Genomic DNA, 20,948 nt, shown 5'->3' on the forward strand with positions numbered 1-20,948 from the left:
AGATATTACAGGAGTTCCAGGACTTTGCTATCAGCTACATTGATATCACATCACTATATTTAGCCACATCAGGGAGGAGCACAAAGCTGAAGTGGGGAAGGTATTGAGAAGCCTCAGGGAGGCAGGTCTTACACTCAAGATGTCAAAGTGTAGGCTGGTGCAGCAAAGATCACTTGCCTGTGTCTTTGGGTGGGCAGAGGCATACATACCTAGCAGATGTGTTACCTAGCAAAATGACAGGTTTCAGAGTAACAGCCGTGTTAGTCTGTATTCGCAAAAAGAAAAGGAGTACTTGTGGCACCCTTAGAGACTAACCAATTTATTTGAGCATGAGCTTTCGTGAGCTACAGCTCACTTGAGCTGTAGCTCACGAAAGCTCATGCTCAAATAAATTGGTTAGTCTCTAAGGGTGCCACAAGTACTCCTTTTCTTTTTACCTAGCAAAAGTGATAAGTAAACTGAGTAAGTCGCAAGTTGCAAAGCTCAATCTCACTTTCTAGAAGTCTGTGAAGGTGTCATCTGATCCTGAAGATTTCCTGCATCTGCTATTCCATTTCAACCATACAGTCAAGGCTGAGATGGCCTGGTCCACCCTACTTTGAAAGTAATTGCTCATGTGGGCCTTGCTGACCACTAGGTCTATGTGCCCCAGCACACTTCTGAGGCTTCTTGCATGCTCAATTTCAAGCACAATCTTTCCCACACCATGGTCTTGTTCTTGATGACAAGGAGTGTAACACCAGCTTGAGATTCTGGTTGAGGGCCGTGCGGTCAGGAGAACTGGGCCTGGGGCACAATCCCTTGGCATCCTGGGTTCATCTGTGGAGTGGGGAGGGACAGGTATAGATGGTGAAGGAAGACTGTCAGCGGAATGCTATGCTGGTGATTGCTGTTGCCAGCCATGGGAAGGACATGGGGTGGGGTACTGACCTGTGTGAGATAGTTGAAGGCAAACTTACAGAGTGATGGTAGATGATGATGAACTGGAGATACTGACTGTGAAAATGAAAATGACAGCAGTGCAGTTCAGATGTTGGAGGGCACGGTGTCCTAGGAGAGAGTGCGAGCGGGTGACATGCTGCTTTTCAGTGGTGCAGACCCTGACCAGAAACCCCATGTGCACAACCTGAGGACTCACCCCTGAGTTATACGTGAATTCCAGACAGCAGGAATAATCCTCAACCTGCTCTTCTGGGATAGAAATGTAGGGTGGGGGTGACTGTGACCTGGCCAGCTCCATGTTGGCCTTTTTGATTATAGCTGTGGCAGCTGCTCACTGAACTGTGCTTCCCTTTGCCAGCATGGGTTCATTTCCTCACCGTCCTGCAATTCTGAGACCAGTTTAATATCTGTGCTGTCCAAGCGAATGAGTCAAGACCACATTATATAAAAATCCAACCAACTCAGTGTCTAGTGCCCAGATCCTCAATGGTATCCAGGCCCCTAACTCCCACTGGCTTCCTAAATACCTTTGAGGATCTGGGCCTGGGTCCCGAACACTGCAGTGTCTCCCCTACCAATGGCAACAGGGGCCAGTGCTCAAATCTGACACTTTATTTCCCTCTCTTCCACCAGCGTCTCTCTCAAACCCCACCCACCTGCAGCTCACCTAACGGGGGAGAGGAAGCCCAGCACAGTACGTTATGTATCATTCTTCAGCTACACACCAAGATGTGGATTCCAGATCTAGGGCACCAGGTCTTGAAATAGACAACTGCTTAGGATATAAGAAAGCATGTTTGAATGTATAGGCGGCACTGGTATCCCTGGAAGCATCAGGAAAATAGTAAATACCTCATTGCAGTTTATATGCTGGTGTATTTACGTCACTCTGAGCATCAAGTTGCACATACACAAACTGCAAGTGTGTTTGCTTGGGGACACAGAAGAATGTATTTACTGCACTGATTGAGAACATTTTTCCATCCTGCAAAGGTTGGGAAATTTAACTGTGGCAACAATTCCCACATCAGTTCTATTTGGGCACTTTGACCTTGTATGTTAAAAGAGAGGCACTATCAACTTCTAATTTTTGTTTTCAGCCTTCTTGTAGCCATGTTGTTCCCAGGATGTGAGAGACAAATAGGTGTAGTGATCTCTTTTACTGGACCAGCTTATGTTGGTGGAAGATACAAGCTTTTGAGCTAACGGGTCAAGGAAAGGAAATCGGAGTTTGAGGGCTAGTCTACATTAGAAGCACTACAGTGCGTCTGGTGAAACTCTGTCCACAGTGGAGAGCTCTCCTGTCAGCATAACAAAACCACTTCAGTGAGAGGTAGTAGCTATATCAGCAGGAGAAGCTCTCCCACTGACATGCACTCTCCACTCCGGCACTGAGGCTGGTGTAACTTATGTCACTCAGAGGGGGTGACTTATTCACACCCCGAGCGATATAATTTATACGGACATAACCTGTAGTGTTGACAAGCTCTGAGGTAAATACAAGTTGGGACAGACTGTTAAGCATAAGGGATGATGCATGTTGTAGGAGGCCACTTGAAATGGAGTGGGAGGAAAAAGTTAGATTGTTATGTAAAATGGTTTTGAAGTAGGCCATTAAAAGCTAGCAGGTAGGTATCAGTTACATGTCTGTAACTAGCTGTGACGGGGTTGGAACTCACCACCACTGCACCTCCAGGAATTAGCTCAGTCCAGTGCGGAGTGCCCTCTGCTGGTAGTGTCCCATTCATCTCTTGCCCTGCTGGCATCCGGGTCCGCATTGCTCCTCGCTTGACAGCATCCTCTTCAGGACACTACCCTCCGGCAGTGCCCACTGTTCTGGTCTAGCCCCCTTCCAGGAATCATAGAATATCAGGGTTGGAAGGGACCTCAGGAGGTCATCTAGTCCAACCCCCTGCTCAAAGCAGGACCGAACCCCGATTAAATCATCCCAGCCAGGGCTTTGACAAGCCTGACCTTAAAAACTTCTAAGGAAGGAGATTCCACCACCTCCCTAGGTAACGCATTCCAGTGCGTCACCACCCTCCTAGTGAAAAAGTTTTTCCTAATATCCAACCTAAATCTCCCCCACTGCAACTTGAGACCATTCCTCCTTGTCCTGTCATCCGTTACCACTGAGAATAGTCTAGATCCATCCTCTTTGTAACCACTTTTCACATAGTTGAAAGCAGCTATCAAATCTCCCCTCATTCTTCTCTTCTGTAGACTAAACAATCCCAGTTCCCTCAGCCTCTCCTCGTAAGTCATGTGTTCCAGTCCCCTAACCATTTTTGTTGCCCTCCGCTGGACTCGCTCCAATTTTTCCACATCTTTCTTGTAGTGTGGGGCCCAAAACTGGACACAGTACTCCAGATGAGGCCTCAGTGTCAAATAGAGGGGAACGATCAACGTCCCTCAATCTGCTGGCAATGCCCTACTTATACATCCCAAAATGCCATTAGGCTTCTTGGCAACAAGGGCACACTGTTGACTCATATCCAGCTTCTCGTCTACTGTAACCCCTAGGTCCTTTTCTGCCTAGCCATTCGGTCCCTAGTCTGTAGCGGTGCATTGGATTCTTCCATCCTAAGTGCAGGACTCTGCACTTCTGCTTGTTCAACCTCATCAGATTTCTTTTGGCCCAGTCCTCCAATTTGTCTAGGTCCCTCTGTATCCTATCCCTATCCTCCAGCATATCTACCTCTCCTCCCAGTTTAGGGTCATCTGCAAACTTGCTGAGGGTGCAATCCACACCATCCTCCAGATCATTTATGAAGATATTGAACAAAACCGGACCCAGGACTGACCCTTGGGGCACTCCACTTGATACCGGCTGCCAACTAGACATGGAGCCATTGATCTCTACCCGTTGAGCCCGACAATCTAGCCAGCTTTCTATCCACCTTATAGTCCATCCATCCAGCCCATACGTCTTTAACTTGCTGGCAAGAATACTGTGGGAGACAGTGTCAAAAGCTTTGCTAAAGTCAAGGAACAACACGTCCACTGCTTTCCCCTCATCCACAGAGGCAGTTATCTTATCATATAAGGCAATTAGATTAGTCAGGCATGACTTGCCCTTGGTGAATCCATGCTGACTGTTCCTGATCACTTTCCTCTTCTCTAAGTGCTTCAGAATTGATTCCTTGAGGACCTGCTCCATGATTTCTCCAGGGACTGAGGTGAGGCTGACTGGCCTGTAGTTCCCCGGATCCTCCTTCTTCCCTTTTTTAAAGATGGGCACTACATTAGCCTTTTTCCAGTCATCCAGGACTTCCCCGGATCGCCATGAGTTTTCGAAGATAATGGCCAATGGCTCTGCAATCACACCCGCCAACTCCTTTAGCACTCTCGGATGCAATGCATCCAGCCCCGTGGACTTGTGCACATCCAGCTTCTCTAAATAGTCCCGAACCACTTCTTTCTCCACAGAGGGCTGGTCACCTCCTCCCCATGCTGTGCTGCCCAGTGCAGTAGTCTGGGAGCTGACCTTGTTCATGAAGACAGAAGCAAAAAAAAGCATTGAGTACATTAGCTTTTTCCACATCCTCTGTCACTAGGTTGCCTCCCTCATTCAGTGCTTCAGGATTTCACTGTTAAGCCAAGCTGGTCGCCTGCCATATTTACTATTCTTTCTACACGTTGGGATGGTTTGTTCCTGTAACCTCAATAAGGATTCTTTAAAATACAGCCAGCTCTCCTGGACTCCTTTTCCCCTCATGTTATTCTCCCAGGGGATCTTGCCCATCAGTTCCCTGAGGGAGTCAATGTCTGCTTTGGGTCCGTATTCTTCTGCTTTCCTTTCTTCCTTGTGTCAGGATCCTGAACTCGACCATCTCCTGGTCACTGCCTCCCAGGTTCCCATCCACCTTTGCTTCCCCTGCTAATTCTTCCCTGTTTGTGAGCAGCAGGTCAAGAAGAGCTCTGCCCCTAGTTGGTTCCTCCAGCACTTGCACCAGGAAATTGTCCCCTACATTTTCCAAAAACTTCCTGGATTGTCTGTGCACCGCTGTATTGCTCTCCCAGCAGATATCAGGATGATTGAAGTCCATCATGAGAACCAGGGTGTGCGATCTAGTAACTTCTGCGAGTTGCCAGAAGAAAGCCTCATCCACCTCGTCCCCCTGGTCTGGTGGTCTATAGTAGACATCACCCTTGTTGCTCACACTTCTAAACTTAATCCAGAGACTCTCAGGTTTTTCTGCAGTTTCATACTTGAACTCTGAGCAGTCATACTGCTCTCTTACATACAGTGCAACTCCCCCACCTTTTCTGCCCTGCCTGTCCTTCCTGAACAGCTTATATCCATCTATGACAGTACCCCAGTCATGTGAGTTATCCCACCAAGTCTCTGTTATTCAATCACATCACAATTCCTTGACTGTGCCAGGACTTGCAGTTCTCCCTGCTTGTTTCCCAGGCTTCTTGCATTTGTGTATAGGCACTTAAGATAACCCGCTGATTGTCCCTCTTTCTCAGTATGAGGCAGGAGCCCTCCCCTTTGCGCGCTCCTGCTCGTGCTTCCTCCCGGTATCCCACTTCTCCACTTACCTCAGGGCTTTGGTCTCCTTCCCCCGGCGAACCTACTTTAAAGCCCTCCTCACTAGGTTAGCCAGCCTGCTTGCGAAGATGCTCTTCCCTCTCTTTGTTAGGCGGAGCCCATCTCTGCCTAGCACTCCTCCTTCTTGGAACACCATCCCATGGTCAAAGAATCCAAAGCCTTCTCTCCGACACCACCTGCGTAGGAGTTTGGTGTTATCAGCAGTCCACCATCTGCACCTGCTGCAGTGGCCGGCTGCAGCCTCAGAGTCTAGCCCCGTCATAGCAGGGCCCAGCCACAGCCTGGATCAGGCCACACTCCTCTTCAGCCAGGTGTAGTACAAGGGGGGGACCCAGGCCTGCCCACTACTCTGGACCCCAATCCAGGGACCCTCTAGTGACAGCCTCCATACCCTCCTTCACTCCCCTCTTCTGTCCATTTTCCCTGGGTCCCTTCCCCTCAGACCCCTTGCACCATTTAGGCCCTTTCCTTAGGGCCTGCAGCGTGGCAGGTATCAGGCTGGAGCTCTCCTCTGCTCCCCCAAGCCTGCCCTGCCCTGCCCTGCCCTGCCCTGCCCTGCCCTGCCCTGCCCTGCCCTGCCCTGCCCTGCCCGCTGGTCTCCTTCCCTCAGGAGACAGACCTTCTCCCTTGAAGGTCTGGGAGAGACTCCCTGCTCCTTTCCTGGAAAGCTTTTATATAGAGCCTAGCCTGGCCCTGATTGGCTGTCCTATCCTCGGCACTGATTGCCTTCCCCACAGGCACTCTCTGATTGGCTGCTGCTCCATGCAGCCACTCTGGTCTGTTGCAGCCCAATCTAGCCTGTGGGTGGGGCACCGCCCCACCACACTAGCCATGAAACAAGTGTCCCTGTTAAATCCATGGTTTTTAGCGTCTAACACATTATAAATTTAAGTTCCCAGGCTTTTCATTTGAAGGTGTTGTGCATATTTCCTTTGACAACGGGTATTGAAAGATCAGATATGGAGCGATTGCTTTGTTAAAAGTGTTTGCCTACAGGTGATCTGGTGGCTTTGTCTATTATCGTTTTTCTGTGTGAGTTCATTCAAGAGAATAGTGATTATCTGCTTTCACCCACATAGTTGTTATTGGCACATTTAATGCACTGGATGAGGTACACCACATGCTGTGACAGGCATGCGTAGGACACATTAGTCTTAAAAGGTGTGTTGTGGGGGTGATATTGATCATTGTAACAGTGGAGCTGTGTCTGCAGGTTTTGCATCTGTTGTTCCGGCAGGGTCTGGTGCTGCTGTGAATTGGTGTGTCCTAGTCTGTAGGGAGCTGGCTTCTGATGACGAGGTTGTTGAGGTTGGAGGGGTTGTTTCAAGGCCAGAAGAGGGACTCAGGAAAGATTTTTCAGGATGTGGTCCCCACCAATTATGGGCTGTACCTTGATGATGTCCCGTGTATGGTTTCCAGTGTGGGATGATTGATGACAACTAGGGATGTGTGGTCAGTGTTTTTTTGTTTTGTTTTCTGTATTGAAGCAGGTTCTCCCTGGGTATTTGGGTGGCCTTTTCCATGGTGTGATCTACATCTCTGGTGGCATGTCCTTGTTTAGTGAAGATGGTGTTAAGAGTGTTTAGGTGTGTATCCCAGACTTTCATTTCAGAAAATATTCTGTGGTATCTGAATGCCTGGCTGTAGATCAGATTTCTCGGTTTGCCTGGGTGGTTGCTGGATCTCTGGAGGCAAGTGTGGTGATCCGTGGGTTTCTCATCTAATACTAAAAAGAAAAGGAGTACTTGTTGTCCTTCCTGCATTAAAACTCCTCCTACACCACACTCAGATGCATCTGTGGTTACAACAAAAGGTTGGTCAAAATCCGGGGCCCTTAGTACGGGGTCAGACCTAAGGGCTGCCTTAAGCTGCTTAAAGGCTTTCTGTCACTTTTCAGTCCACTGAACTGCATTTGGCTGTTTTTTTCTGGTTAGGTCGGTCAGTGGGGTGGCAATTTGGCTGTAGTGTGCTACAAATCATCTGTAATACCCAGCCAAGCCCAAGAAGGATTGGACCTGCTTCTTTGACTTATGGATAGGCCAATTTTGGATCGCATTTACTTTAGCCTGTAGGGGATTGATAGTTCCTTGACCCACCTGGTGTCCAAGGTACATTACTCTGTTTAGGCCAATGTGACTTTTTTGGCCTTCACAGTTAATCCTGCCTCCCTTATGCGCTGGAAGACAGCTTGGAGGTGTTCCAGGTGTTCTGCCCATGAATCTGAGAATATAGCCACATCGTTAAGGTAGGTGACTGCAAATTCCACAAAACCAGCCAGAAGGTTATCTACCAGTCTCTGGAAGATGGCAGCTGCATTTCTCAGTCGGAAAGGGAGCACATTCAATTCATACAGCCCTACATGGGTGATGAAGCCTGACCTTTTCTTGGATGGGTTATCTAGCGGCACTTGCCAGTACCTCTTAGTTAAGTTTAAGGTGGAGATGAATTGGGCATGTCCCAGTTTCTCCAATAGCTCCTCTGTGCATGGCATTGGATAGTTCTCTGGGTAAGTTACAGCATTTAGGTGACAGTAGACCACGCAAAAGTGTATTTCCCCATCTGGTTTGGGAACCAGAACCACTGGAGAGGTCCATGCACTCTCAGAGGAGTGGATGACACCCATCAGTAACATGTCCTGGATCTCCCTTTTTATCATGGTTTTGGCTTGAGGAGCCGTCCAGTGGGGTTGGGCTCTAATTGGGCGAGCATCACCTGTGTCAATGGAGTGATACGCCCATTCTGTTCATCCTGGGGTGGCTGAAAACATTGATGGAAAGCTGGTGCACAGCTCCTGGATTTGCTGTCACTGCTTATGCCCAAGGGTTATGGAAAGGCTCATCTCTTCTACGCCACTGTTGCTTTTCCCTTCATAGTAGAATCCTTCAGGCCACTCAGCGTCGTCTCTCTCTCCTAGGCTGTATACTGGAGAACCTTGATTTCTTGGGAATAAATGGACTTTAGAGAATTAACATGAAATACTTTAGGTTTTAGGGTAGGACCTGGGAACGCTATGAGGTAATTAACAGCTCCCAGGCGCTCTCGGACCATAAATGGCCCCTCCCATGACGCTTCCATCTTATTCGCCTGGAGTGCTTTCAGAACCATGACTTGGTCACCTACTCTGAAGGAACGCTCTCTGGCATGTTCATCATACCAGGCCTTTTGCTCTTATTGAGCATCCTGTAGGTTTTCTCGAGCAAGGGCTAGAGAGTCTTTGAGGGTGTTTTGCAGGTTGGTTACAAAATCCAAAATGTTAGTTCTTGGAGTAGATGTGACCCCCTCCCATTGCTGCTTCACCAACTGTAATGGCCCCTTAACTTCGTGGCCATAAACAAGTTCAAAGGGTGAACATCCCAAACTGGGATGTGTGTACAGCCCTGTAGGCAAAGAGCAACTGCTGCAACACCAGGTCCCAATCATTGGAGTGCTTATTCACAAATTTACGTATCATGGCCCACAGAGTTCCATTAAACTTCTTCTCTAGGCCATTTGTTTGATGGTGTTAAGGGGTGGCAATCAAGTGGTTTACCCTGTGAGCTTCCCAAAGATGTCTCATGGTCCCTGTCAGGAAATTAGTTCCCGAATCCGTAAGGATGTCTGAGGGCGAACCTACCCTGGCAAAAATGTCTGTCAATGCCTGGCTCACGCTTTTAGCCTGGTGTTGCTTAGAGCTACTGCTTCCAGCCATCGGGTGGCAAAATCCATGAAAGTCAGTATGTACAGCTTTCCTCTGGGTGTCTTCTTAGGGAAAGGACCCAGAATATCCACAGCTACTCGCTGAAAGGGAAGCTCAATGATGCGGACTGGCTGGAGAGGGGCCTTGGCCTGGTCTTGGGGCTTTCCCACGCTCTGGCACACCTCACAAGTCCAGACACAGGTAGAAATGTCCTTGCCATTCCCTCCCAGTGGAATGACTTCCCAAACAGTCTTTGTTCCTATTCACCCCAGCATGGCCACTAGGGTGATCGTGGGCTGAGCTCAAGAGCTTTTCCCTATACTTAGTTGGAACGACCAACTATCTCTGAGGATGTCAGTCCTCCTTGTGCCCACCAGAAGGAGTCTCCTTGTATAAGAGTCCTCCTTCTACAACAAACCTGGACCTATTAGAAGAGCTCAGAGGCAGTGGGTCGCTCCATGCTGCCGTCCAAGCTCCCTTGAGGCTTTCATCTGCTTTCTGCTCTGCCTGGACCTGCTCCCTTGATGCTGGAGACATCAGTTCCTCGCTGGGTTGTGGACTGGGGCTTGGTCCCACTGGAAGTGATATTGGTGATGGGGATGTCTCCGTCGGCTGTGAACCACTCTCCGCTGGTGCAGTAGGTTGTATTTCAGGCTCCGGTTGGGGGCTCAGGATGGGGGACTCTATCCTGGGAAGCAGTGACTCTGAAGAAGATTTGGGCTCATGGGGGATAGTCAGCTGAAGATGAGCTCCCAGTGTGATGTGGTGGCCAAAAGAGCGAATACGATCCTGGGATGCATAAACAGGGGACTCTCAAGTAGGAGTAGAGTAGAAAGGTTGTTCTACTGGTGCAACCAGTGCTCGAATAGTGTGTCCAGTTCTGGTGTCTACAAGTCAAGAAGGATGTTGATAAATTGGAGAGGGTTCAGAGAAGAGCTGCAAGAATGTTTAAAGAATTAGAAATAATGCTCAAGGAGCTCATTCTATTTAGCTTAACAAAAAGAAGATTAAGGGTGACTTGATCACAATCTGTAAGTACTTACATGGGGAACAAATATTTGATAAAGGGCTTTTTAGTCTAGCAGACAAAGGTAAAACATGATCCAATGGCTGGAAGTTGAAGCTAGATAAATTCAGACTGGAAATAAGGTGCAGGTTTTTTTAACAGGGTCATTAACCATTGGAACAGTTTACCAAGGGTCATGGTGGATTCTCCATCACTGACAAGATTGGACTTTTTTCTAAAAGATCTGCTCAAGGAATTACTTTGGGGCAGTTCTATTGCCTGTGCTGTATAGGGGGTCGGACTCGATGATCACATTGTTCCCTTCTGATCTTGGAATCTAGGAATTAGGAATAAACCATTGTGAACAGTTGTGTTCAGATGTGTCTGACAACTTCCATCATGTGTCTTCTCTTCCTCCAGAGATGAAGTGCCTGATGTCTCTGCTGTGCCTTTTATTCTTCACCTTCATCATCACAGGTGGGTTAGGGTCTATCATTCTTCTGTTAATTAACACATCATGATTTTAACTCCAAAACACTGTTTTTTAAACGCGACCTATGGAATTCCATGGGGAAGGAGGTCTCAGTCCAGTTCCTAGTGGGACAGGTGTCTGCATTACAAATCCCACCATCATAAGCCCCACTCCTGGAAGGAGCTCCATATGCCTGTGGGCTCCTGCACTCTTCCAGATCCCCATTGATTTCAGTGAGGCTCTGAGCAGGCACAGGGGCCTGCTCACATGGAGTTCCTTGTAGGAGCGGGGCCATGGCTGGCAGTAACTGGCCACTTGTTTACAGCCTTGGTAGAACTCCACATTGAATACCCCTCAGGCACATAAAAGTGGTCTCTCCATGCCACAGCAAGGCAAACTGAGAAGTTTGTGTGGGAATCTTGCATTACCCACTGTGAGCTGTGCCTGTTCTGGGAGTGAATAAAGGATCTGAGTCACCAGGGCTGTTGCTTGTCAATAGAACTGAATAAATAATTGGTGCCAAATACTATATTTGATTAATGTCATCTCTTTTTCTATTCCCAAATTGTTTATGAACAGATTGCAATTTTCTTAATTTAATTAATTGTTCAAATTTATGCGCCAGATACTTTCTCTGAATCCTCCTTGGTCAGATACTTTTGTGAGAGCAGTTCAGTTTGTTTTGTTTGTCAAACATAGACCCCGTGATGTTTGTGTTTCCTGTTTGAATGAGCCAGACTCTTGCAATAAGGTTTCTACTGTGTTTGTGTTTATGACTCAAAATCCACATTCCAGGAATATTCTCCAATATTACCTTAAACAAGACATTTCTGGTACTCTCAACTTGCCGGACTCTTCATGGGAAACAAACACAAAAGGAATGAAATAAAAAAAATGTGATCAAAAATAGGAAAATAGTCTAGAGAATTTTTTTTTACAGTTCTCACATAGCTGTACTGCTCAGTATGTCACCCTAATGCCTTAGTGTACTGTAATAGGAGACATACACAACTATGTTTTTTCTCTAGCACTTTTTCTGTCACATCACAGTTCAGGACAATGTAAACCTCCGTTCTCTCTGTTACTCAGACAATGAGCAGACATGACAGATAAAGACATCTTTCTCCTCTGTGTTTCTTGAATTTAAAGCAGGTGCCAGTTCCAGAGAGAACTACTTGTGTGTCCAAGGGTCTTGTGATGAGGGCTGGGTGCAGTACCAAAGTGCCTACTACGGAGCAGTGATGCAACCAAAGCGCTGGCCAAAGCAGAGGTAAGCATCGTATCCGGAGCCATATCCACTGTATGTCTCAAATGTAGAGGGAGAGGGGCACAGAGGGGGTGAGAGAAGTAGAGAAAGAGATTTTATGCTTTGTCAGTCGGCTTTGCCAAGATTCCTGTTGTTGGACTAAAGATGAAAGCGTGACCTCTCTGGTGTCATACTAGACCTTTAAAGTTAGCAAAGAAGACCCTCGCTGTCGCTTTTCACCTTGTCCTTTGGAAACCATTTCCCTCCTGCAGTCTCCTGGTGTGGATGCCTTGTTGTTATACTCCGAACAAACTGGGCCCAAACATCCTCAGGTCAACATATAGGATTAATGTAATGAACCATTCAGTGGCCTACCCTGGTGTAACTTGGTGTAATTCTATGGTAGTGTGGCCTCTCCGTGAGCTTGTATAACTGTGTGCATGCACAACTGCCATTGTCTGGGGATATGGTCTCAGGTGATCTATGTCATCATATGGGAGTGTGGACCCACACAACCTGGGCTATGTGGGATAAAAAAAGCCATAAAAAACCATGGCTTCATGTGACCTTCTAGGGCTTCAGGAAAGCCTGTCATTTGTCTGTGCCCCTAAGTCTCCATGTGAATCCATGCATGAGTGCTGGATTGAGACCATAAGGACCGCAAGCCTTGCCTGACTGTGTGTGATTGTGGCCTCTCTTCTCCTTATGTGACCATGGGTGAGCATGGCCTTATGAGACAAACTGTTCGGTCTCTCCTTGGGGATTTGTTTCAGGCATTTTGCCAGGCATATTTGCAGAATGCCCACTTGGCCTCCATCCACACGGCAGAAGAAAACAACTTTATTTTCATTCTGAGGGGGAAACTCCAGGACTATCACTCTGGGAAAGCTTACTGGATTGGAGCTCATGATTTATTTAAGGTACTAAAAGCACTGCCTTACCCAGCCACCTAAGGAAATACTCCCTGTACCTAACTTTCCAAATTTATATATGTGAATTTGAGGTTGGTGAAAAATGTCAGCCTAAATGTCTATTTATCAACATGCTGGGAAGAAGCAGAGCAAGCTTCCCCCACCCCATTCCTCCTTAGTGTTACCATGCCTTCCTTAGTCATCCATTAGTCAAGCTAGACAGATGCAACTCTTTTAATCTTTCCTTGTAAACCATTCTTCCCAGCCTCTTGATCATTTTAATTATTCTTTCCTTTCTTTTCTTCTGTTTGTCAAAATATTTCTAAGAATGAGGTCCCCAGAATTGCAAAGAGCCATTTAGACAAGGACGGTTACCTCCCTGTTCTACAATATGATGGTTCTCCATACATAGCCCAAACGTGGACAGGCTCTTTTTGTAGTTGTATCGCCTGGCAAACTCATGCCTAATTTACTGGCCACTATCACCCCTTGCTATTAGTTACTGCGTCTCAGGCTTTTCACTCCCAGTGACTATCTCTGTTTCTAATAGGTTTGTCCCCACTTATATGACATGTATTTTTCCAAGTTGAATCCTGGAAGGGAGCTTAGTATCATCTGAACATTTAATCTACTATTAATTATTATTATTTAAGATCTTAATGAAGACCTTAAGCAAGGGTGAAGATCTTAAGCAAGAATGAAGATCTTAAGCAAGACCTGGTTCCAAAAACTGCTTCCAATACCCTACCATATACTTCTCCCTTTCCCAATACATTATTGTTAACCTTTGTTTTTGGACCAGCAGCCAGTTTTCAGTTCATATTAGTAATACCAATTAATAATAATGTGTATAGCATTTTGCTTTCAAAAGTGTTTTACAAACATTAATTAATGCTTTTATCCAAGCCAATCTGAATGAATTTTTAGTAAGATTTTATGAGACACCACATCTGATGCGTTATTGAAATCCACACACGCTGCATTCCCATCTCTCACTAATTTTGTACTGCTAGATTTCTAAATTTTTGTAATTCTTAAGTCAATTAGAAATTGTAGTTGACTTTTAATTCTTAACTTTGTATGTCCTACTTTTTTATGGCTTGATTGATGAGAGCAACCATAACTCATTTGAACAACATATTTTGTTTCTGAATATTTCATAAACTTTCCAGTGCTGCCTATGGCTCATGATTCCATTACCCATTAGCAACCCAACTTTGCCCAACAAATGTGTCTCCTGTTGACTTCAGTAGCAGGCATGCTTGTGTAACTGGGCACAGAACGGGGAGCTGTGCATATTCAGAGATTTTTTTTCCCCTCATTATTTGTCCAAAACTGTCAGCTTCCTTTCCTCTTGTCATTAGCTAACCAGAGAGCCACTCTCAATTCTATCAAGGGAAGAGGAGATGCCCAAAGTTATCTTCCCTTAAAGAATAGTTCTTGAGTGAACTGAGTTTTAAATGCAGCCTGTTCAGGGCATGGTGTGAGCATATGAGAGGAGACATGGGGTCAGAACTGAGCAGGGATCTGCATCAGTCTACTCACACCAGAACCATCACCTCGGTGTCAGAGCATCAGATACATCTATTGCATTGAAGGTCCCTCTCCCCTTCCTGGTGCTGTAGGACTTCTTGAATTTTGGTTTGGTTTGAAATACATTATGCTGGGGGAGTTACTGAGGGAAAGCAAAGTCAAAGAAATGGGGTTTACATTTCATTCCAAAGCACTGAGGTCCATGGTCACTCTGATCTCTTCCTGGAGCAAGACCCATAGTCATGGGCTAGCCCTGTCAAGCACTCTTTATTATTGTTGATCATCTAAAACGTTTTCATCCCATCTACTTCCGGTGCCATCATGTGGAATGATTATTCTGCTGGATTTGCTTTCACCTTTATCTGCAAATACAACCTGCTGAACAGGTAAACCTGCAGTGACTGGGACATGGGTGGTCAGGCCTAGTAGTGAGGGCAGGAGTCAATTCTAGTCATCAGAGCCAAAGGTCAGATCCAAAAACAGCATCAGAGACAGAATTAGATGCCAAGCCAGGGGTCAGAGCTGGAGACAGTGTCACGAGTAAGGCGTAGGAGAAGAGACCTGGAGTAAGGCAGGACAGCAGGAACTGGGAATAGATGGGAGTCTGTGACAGGAGGACAGGAACCAAGAGCAGGCAGGAATCAGGTGAGTAGAAACAGTCAGCCAGAGAATCCTCTAGTTGCTCAGAGAACTTCCTGTGGAACTTCCTGGTTTATATAGAGCTCCACAGCTAATCAGGGGTGCTGGACGGTGGGGGAGGGATAGCTCAATGGTTTGAGCATTGGCCTGCTAAACCCAGGGTTGTGAGCTCAACCCTTGAGGGGGCCATTTAGGGATGTGGGGGCAAAAATTGGGGATTGGTCCTGCTTTGAGCAGGGAGTTGGACTAGATGACCTCCTGAGGTCCCTTCCAACCCCGATATTCTATAATTCTATGATGTTTCCTCCAATCAGGAGCTTCAGGGGCGGGGCCCTCTGTGACCTAGCACTTCATTGATTCCCTTCTCTGGTTACTCAAGTGAGCTGCTGGGTGTTGGTCGTGGTCTGAGCACAGCCTGGGGCCTCATGGGCCCAGGTTCAAGGCCCATGAGCTCTCACTTCACTGATGGCAGCACCAGAGCTGGCAAATGGCTTGGGAGTGAGCCACATTGACAGCCTGGAGAATTAGGCCCCATGTTTCTCCTTCCTGCTTCTGCTCCTTGCCTCATCTCTGACCCTAAAGCACCTCTGAGAGGGGTAGGAGGATAGTTTGGTCTTTGTGGCCCATCAGCCCTCTGTCTTTCTGCAGAGACTGTCCCCAAAGGAAGTACTTAATCCTGTTGTGGCAGTTTGTGTAATACAGGCAGGAGGCCACAAGGAAAAGGACTAAGACCAACAACTCATTTCACACTGGCCACCGAACAACCACCAAATGATAACAAAATTGGTCACAGACCAGATCTGAACTGGTGGCCTCAGTGTGAAAGACTTGGCCTCTCATTTCTGTTGCCCCAAGTTGCTCAAGCCCTGCTCTGAACCCTCTTGTGTTTGGACAGCGATATGTCTGTGTAGTACATTGTGATAACCATATGGTGCGTCTCACACAACTGAGTTCATGCAACTCCAGCTTTGGCAACATCAGCCGCTAATTCAATGTGGAGAAGAAGTGCCAGCCCTCTTCCTGTGTTGAGGCTGCGGGATTCCGTGTATCTTCTGCCTGTACCTGCACAGATTCCCTTCACCCACACTCCACACATAATGGATAGGGCCAATCACCACTCATCCCTTGCAAATAAGTATGGACAGTCAGCCCCATTCACAAACACACGCACACACAGAGAGCTATATTGGGAATAACCCTCCCCACCTACATATACTAGAACATAAGAATGGCCATAGTGGGTCAGACCAAAGGTCCATCTAGCCCAGTATCCTGTCTTCCAACAGTGGCCAATGCCAGGTGCCCCAGAGGGAAGGAGCAGAACAGGTAATCATCAAGTGATGCATCCCCTGTTGCCCATTCCCAGCTTTTGGCAAACAGAGACTAGGGACACCATCCCTGCCCATCCTGGCTAATAGCCATTGATGGACCTATCCTCCATGAACTTAGCTAAGTCTTTTTTGAACCCTGTTATAGTCTTGGCCTTCACAACATCCTCTGGCAAGGAGTTCCACGGGTTGACTGTGCGTTGTATGAAAAAATACTTCCTTTTGTTTGTTTTAAACCTACTACCTATTAATTTCATTTAATGACCCCTAGGCTTTGTGTTATGAGAAGGAGTAAAGAACACTTCCTTATTTACTTTCTCCACACCAGTCATGATTTTATAGCCCTCTATCATATCCCCCCTTAGTTGGCTTTTTTCCAAACTGAAATATCCCAGTCTTATTAATCTCTCCTCAAATGGAAGCCGTTCCATACACCTAATAGTTTTTGTTGCCCTTTTCTGAACCTTTTCCAAGTCTGATATATCTTTTTTGAGATGGGGTGACCACATCTGCATGCGGTATTCAAGATGTAGGTGTACCATGGATTTATATAGAGGCAATATGATATTTTCTGTCTTATTATCTATCCCTTTCTTAATGATTCCCAACTAGATGTGAAGAATCACCTCTGGCAATGGAGCTTGACATTCAACAGCAGAGAGCTTTGTCCTGAGCTGGAATGGAGGCTGATCTCCATCAGGGGATTTAGGGGACCAAAGTCCTTTGGACCCATGGCCAAGGCCCCTTGAAATGAGAATCCCAAATTTTTTGGTGGACTGAAATTCAGATGAAATTTAAAATCCCACTAACATCTGGAGAACTCAGATCTCCTGAGTCCCAGGTAGTACCTCAGCCATAAATTTCAAAGGTGCACATCTTATTAAGTTACTTTTAACCAAAAATAAACTGCCCCTTGACCGCGCCATTGTCCACATGCCCCAGCCAGTCTGTGCCCCCACAGCTAACCAAGCGTTCCATTCTTATTCTGCTCTGCCTGGCCCAGACACAGAGAGATGCTCCATCCCCACCCAAAAAGGGTGAAAAATAAAAGGTCTCTGAGATGATGCCTGTGCAGCTGAACTCTATAAAGACAATGGCATCTCCTGTCCCAGGCAGTCCTATGGGCTGGACATTTTATTTTCCAAAACCCACTTAAAAGAAGCCATGCCTCATTCTGACCAGCTGGCCTAGCTGAGTCCCATGTGGGTTATTGAAAATGAAAAAGAATTCAAAGCACGTTGAGTTTACCAGCGTAGATGGCCATTAATTAAGCTTCTCAATCCTGTGGAGATGGGATACAAAGAGATCGCTTCCCCCCACACCCCGCCCCGGCCTCGGACACAACAGCTGGTTGACTGGGCAGGACATGAAGAATCCTATAGCCAATGGAAATCTCAGCATACATGGAATGGAATTTGCAGCGCTGGGCTTGGCCAGGACGCCACGGTGGATCCCTGAATCCCCAGTTCCTACAAACAATGTGCCTCGATCTTTATTAACTGCATGTGCCTGGGAATTGTTGTTTCCAAAAATGTGTGAATGCTTGAAAATTGTCAGCATGGAGGTGACAATCTAATTGTCCCCCATGGGGAGATGTTTCACCCCCTCACACATCTCTGGGGAGCAGCAGGGGCTGGCGAACAGCAGCACATCGCCATGTCAGCCGCGCCAGTTACTAACTCTCCAACATGTTCCAGCACGGCATCCTGTCACAGGGACTCAGAGCACTTTACCAAGGAAGGCCAAAGGGTCCGTATTATTAGCTCCATTTCACAGAGAGGAAAACTGAAACAGAGAGAAAAGGGACCCACCCAAAGACTGAATCAACAGCAGAGCCAGGAATAGAACCCAGGAGTTCTAGCTCCTAGGCCCTTGCTCTAACCATTAGACCATCCTGCTTCTCTGGACAGCTGCATGTCTTGTTCTGAAACCAATAACCAAGCAACAGAGGATCCAGATGGGGCTGGCTGAGCAGATCAAAACTCAGCTCAGCTGGGACTTTCATGTCTCTGACTGACCTCATCCCAGGACACAATGCAACAATGCTGTGATTTCAGCAGCTTATGCACAATTGCTGCCTAGAAACCACAACACATATTGGCCCCAGATAGCTACACAGACTGGTGAATGCAGGGAAGATGGTGCACAGTCATTCAAGGACCAGACTGAGACCACAGGGAGTCATGCATGAAGAGAAAAAGACCAGCAGGAGCACACAGTGAGAAGAACAGGATCACAAGGGATTGCATAGTGAGGAGGTCACAGTTCCTGAGGTAACAGCACCTCTGACCCCATCCTGGCCTCCTTGAGGGCACCCTGCTCAGGACTTAGGCCTCTAGCTGTCACCTATCTTAGGGTGGGAAGCTGCATTCCTCTCCTTCCAGACCAAGGATTTAGACTGTAATTCCTCCTGCTCTTCATTGTGATTACCTTAGCAAGCCTGAGGTTAGTTCAGAGCCTGCCATCCTGCTGCTTCCAAGGCAATGACAGGGTTAACCAGTGACCAGCCAGCCTTTATACAGCAGAGTATTTATTCAGAACAAAAACATTACAGACAACACATCTTTGGATAACAAAAAACAGCTTATGAGCCGGAGCCTGCCTCTCGTACCAGGTGTCACCCCTCTTCTGCATGGAGACCCAGCCCTTCCAACCCTTTCAGCCGGGTCTGTCCCTCTGGGGCACAGTGTCATGTCAGTTCTTGGCTGCAGTAAGTGACCCCTCTCCATGTCAAGCTGCCACTTTATACAAGTCTCAGTTCTCTGTCTGCTGGGCTTCTTGAACTCAGTCAAAACCAGGATATGGAATCCTCCCCACGCCCACGGTGTTACTTCTGCAGACTGAGATCTAGAGACTTAGAGATCTGCCGTAATTACTCACCCCCACCCCATAACATTAGCTCCTGATAGTTCATTCATGGTTTAGGTGACTTCCACCTAGACACTGCATTGCTTGTCTTGTTTCCAGAAAAGAAATTAACCCTGTCCCTCCTAGTGGGTAACAATACAAGGGGAGAGGGGAAACTGACTCATACCTATTTTTCCATAAAAATGAAAAGGAGTACTTGTGGCACCTTAGAGACTAACCAATTTATTTGAGCATAAGCTTTTGTGAGCTACAGCTCACTTCATCAGATGCATACTGTGGAAAGTATCGAAGATCTTTTATACACACAAAGCATGAAAAAATGGGTGTTTACCACTACAAAATGTTTTCTCTCCTCCCACCCCACTCTCCTGCTGGTAATAGCTTATCTAAAGTGATCACTCTCCTTACAATGTGTATGATAATCAAGTTGGGCCATTTCCAGCACAAATCCAGGTTTTCTCCTTCTTCCACCGCCCAACGGGCTTTGTTGCAAGGATAGGTTCCTGGGTTAGTGGTTCTGTTGTATGGTATGTGGTTGCTGGTGAGTATTTGCTTCAGGATGGGGGGCTGTCTGTAGGCAAGGACTGGCCTGTCTCCCAAGATTTGTGAGAGTGATGGGTCATCCTTCAGGATAGGTTGTAGATCCTTAATAATGCGTTGGAGGGGTTTTAGTTGGGGGCTGAAGGTGATGGCTAGTGGCGTTCTGTTATTTTCTTTGTTAGGCCTGTCCTGTAGTAGGTGACTTCTGGGAACTCTTCTGCCTCTATCAATCTGTTTCTTCACTTCTGCAGGTGGGTATTGTAGTTGTATTGCAACAAAGCCCGTTGCCAACTGTGTCCTCATATCTAATCAGGGGACACCATCACAGGGCCTAATAACATCAGCCACACTATCAGAGGCTCGTTCACCTGCACATCCACCAATGTGATATATGCCATCATGTGCCAGCAATGCCCCTCTGCCATGTACATTGGTCAAACTGGACAGTCTCTACATAAAAGAATAAATGGACACAAATCAGATGTCAAGAATTATAACATTCATAAACCAGTCGGAGACACTTCAATCTCTCTGGTCACGCGATTACAGACATGAAAGTTGTGATATTACAACAAAAGAACTTCAAATCCAGACTCCAGCGAGAGACTGCTGAATTGGAATTCATTTGCAAATTGGATACAATTAACTTAGGCTTGAATAGAGACTGGGAGTGGCTAAGTCATAATGCAAGGTAACCTATTTCCCCTTGTTTTTTCCTACCCCCCCCCCCCCCCCGCCCCTCAGACGTTCTTGTTAAACCCTGGATTTGTGCTGGAAATGGCCCACCTTGATTATCATGCACATTGTAAGGAGAGTGATCACTTTAGATAAGCTATTACCAACAGGAGAGTGGGTTTGTGTGTGGGGGGGGGGAGAAAACCTGGATTTGTGCTGGAAATGGCCCAACTTGATTATCATACACATTGTAAGGAGAGTGATCATTTTAGATAAGCTATTACCAGCAGGAGAGTGGGGTGGGGGGAGAGAAAACCTTTTGTAGTGGTAAATGCCCATTTTTTCATGCTTTGTGTGTATAAAAGATCTTCGATACTTTCCACAGTATGCATCCAATGAAGTGAGCTATAGCTCACGAAAGCTTATGCTCAAATAAATTGGTTAGTCTCTAAGGTGCCACAAGTACTCCTTTTCTTTTTGCGAATACAGACTAACACGGCTGCTACTCTGAAACCTTCCATAAAAATGTATCAGAAGGTTCCCAGTTCTTCAAA

General features: G+C 46.7%; 1 protein-coding gene across 7 annotated transcripts in view; it reads left to right on the forward strand.

The window, feature by feature from the left end:
* Positions 1-421: 421 nt before the first annotated feature.
* LOC144929340 (uncharacterized) overlaps positions 422-20,948 on the forward strand; it is a 94,295-nt gene continuing 73,768 nt past the window's right edge. For 3 of the 7 annotated variants that reach the window (XR_013634593.1, XR_013634595.1, XR_013634594.1), the window contains exons 1-2: positions 422-10,659; positions 11,804-11,924. Coding sequence is in view for 3 of the 7 variants with exons in the window: in XM_078848651.1 (XP_078704777.1) it covers positions 10,605-10,659; positions 11,804-11,924 (176 nt within the window). In the remaining 4 variants the exon portion in view is untranslated. Of the gene's footprint in view, positions 10,660-11,803; positions 11,925-12,673; positions 12,821-16,923; positions 19,388-20,948 lie in introns of those variants that run through there. The other 4 variants (XR_013634596.1, XM_078848651.1, XM_078848653.1 and 1 more) reach the window with 4 other exon arrangements.

The sequence above is a fragment of the Lepidochelys kempii genome, chromosome 1, assembly GCF_965140285.1.
Source record: "Lepidochelys kempii isolate rLepKem1 chromosome 1, rLepKem1.hap1, whole genome shotgun sequence".
NCBI lineage: Eukaryota > Metazoa > Chordata > Testudines > Cheloniidae > Lepidochelys > Lepidochelys kempii.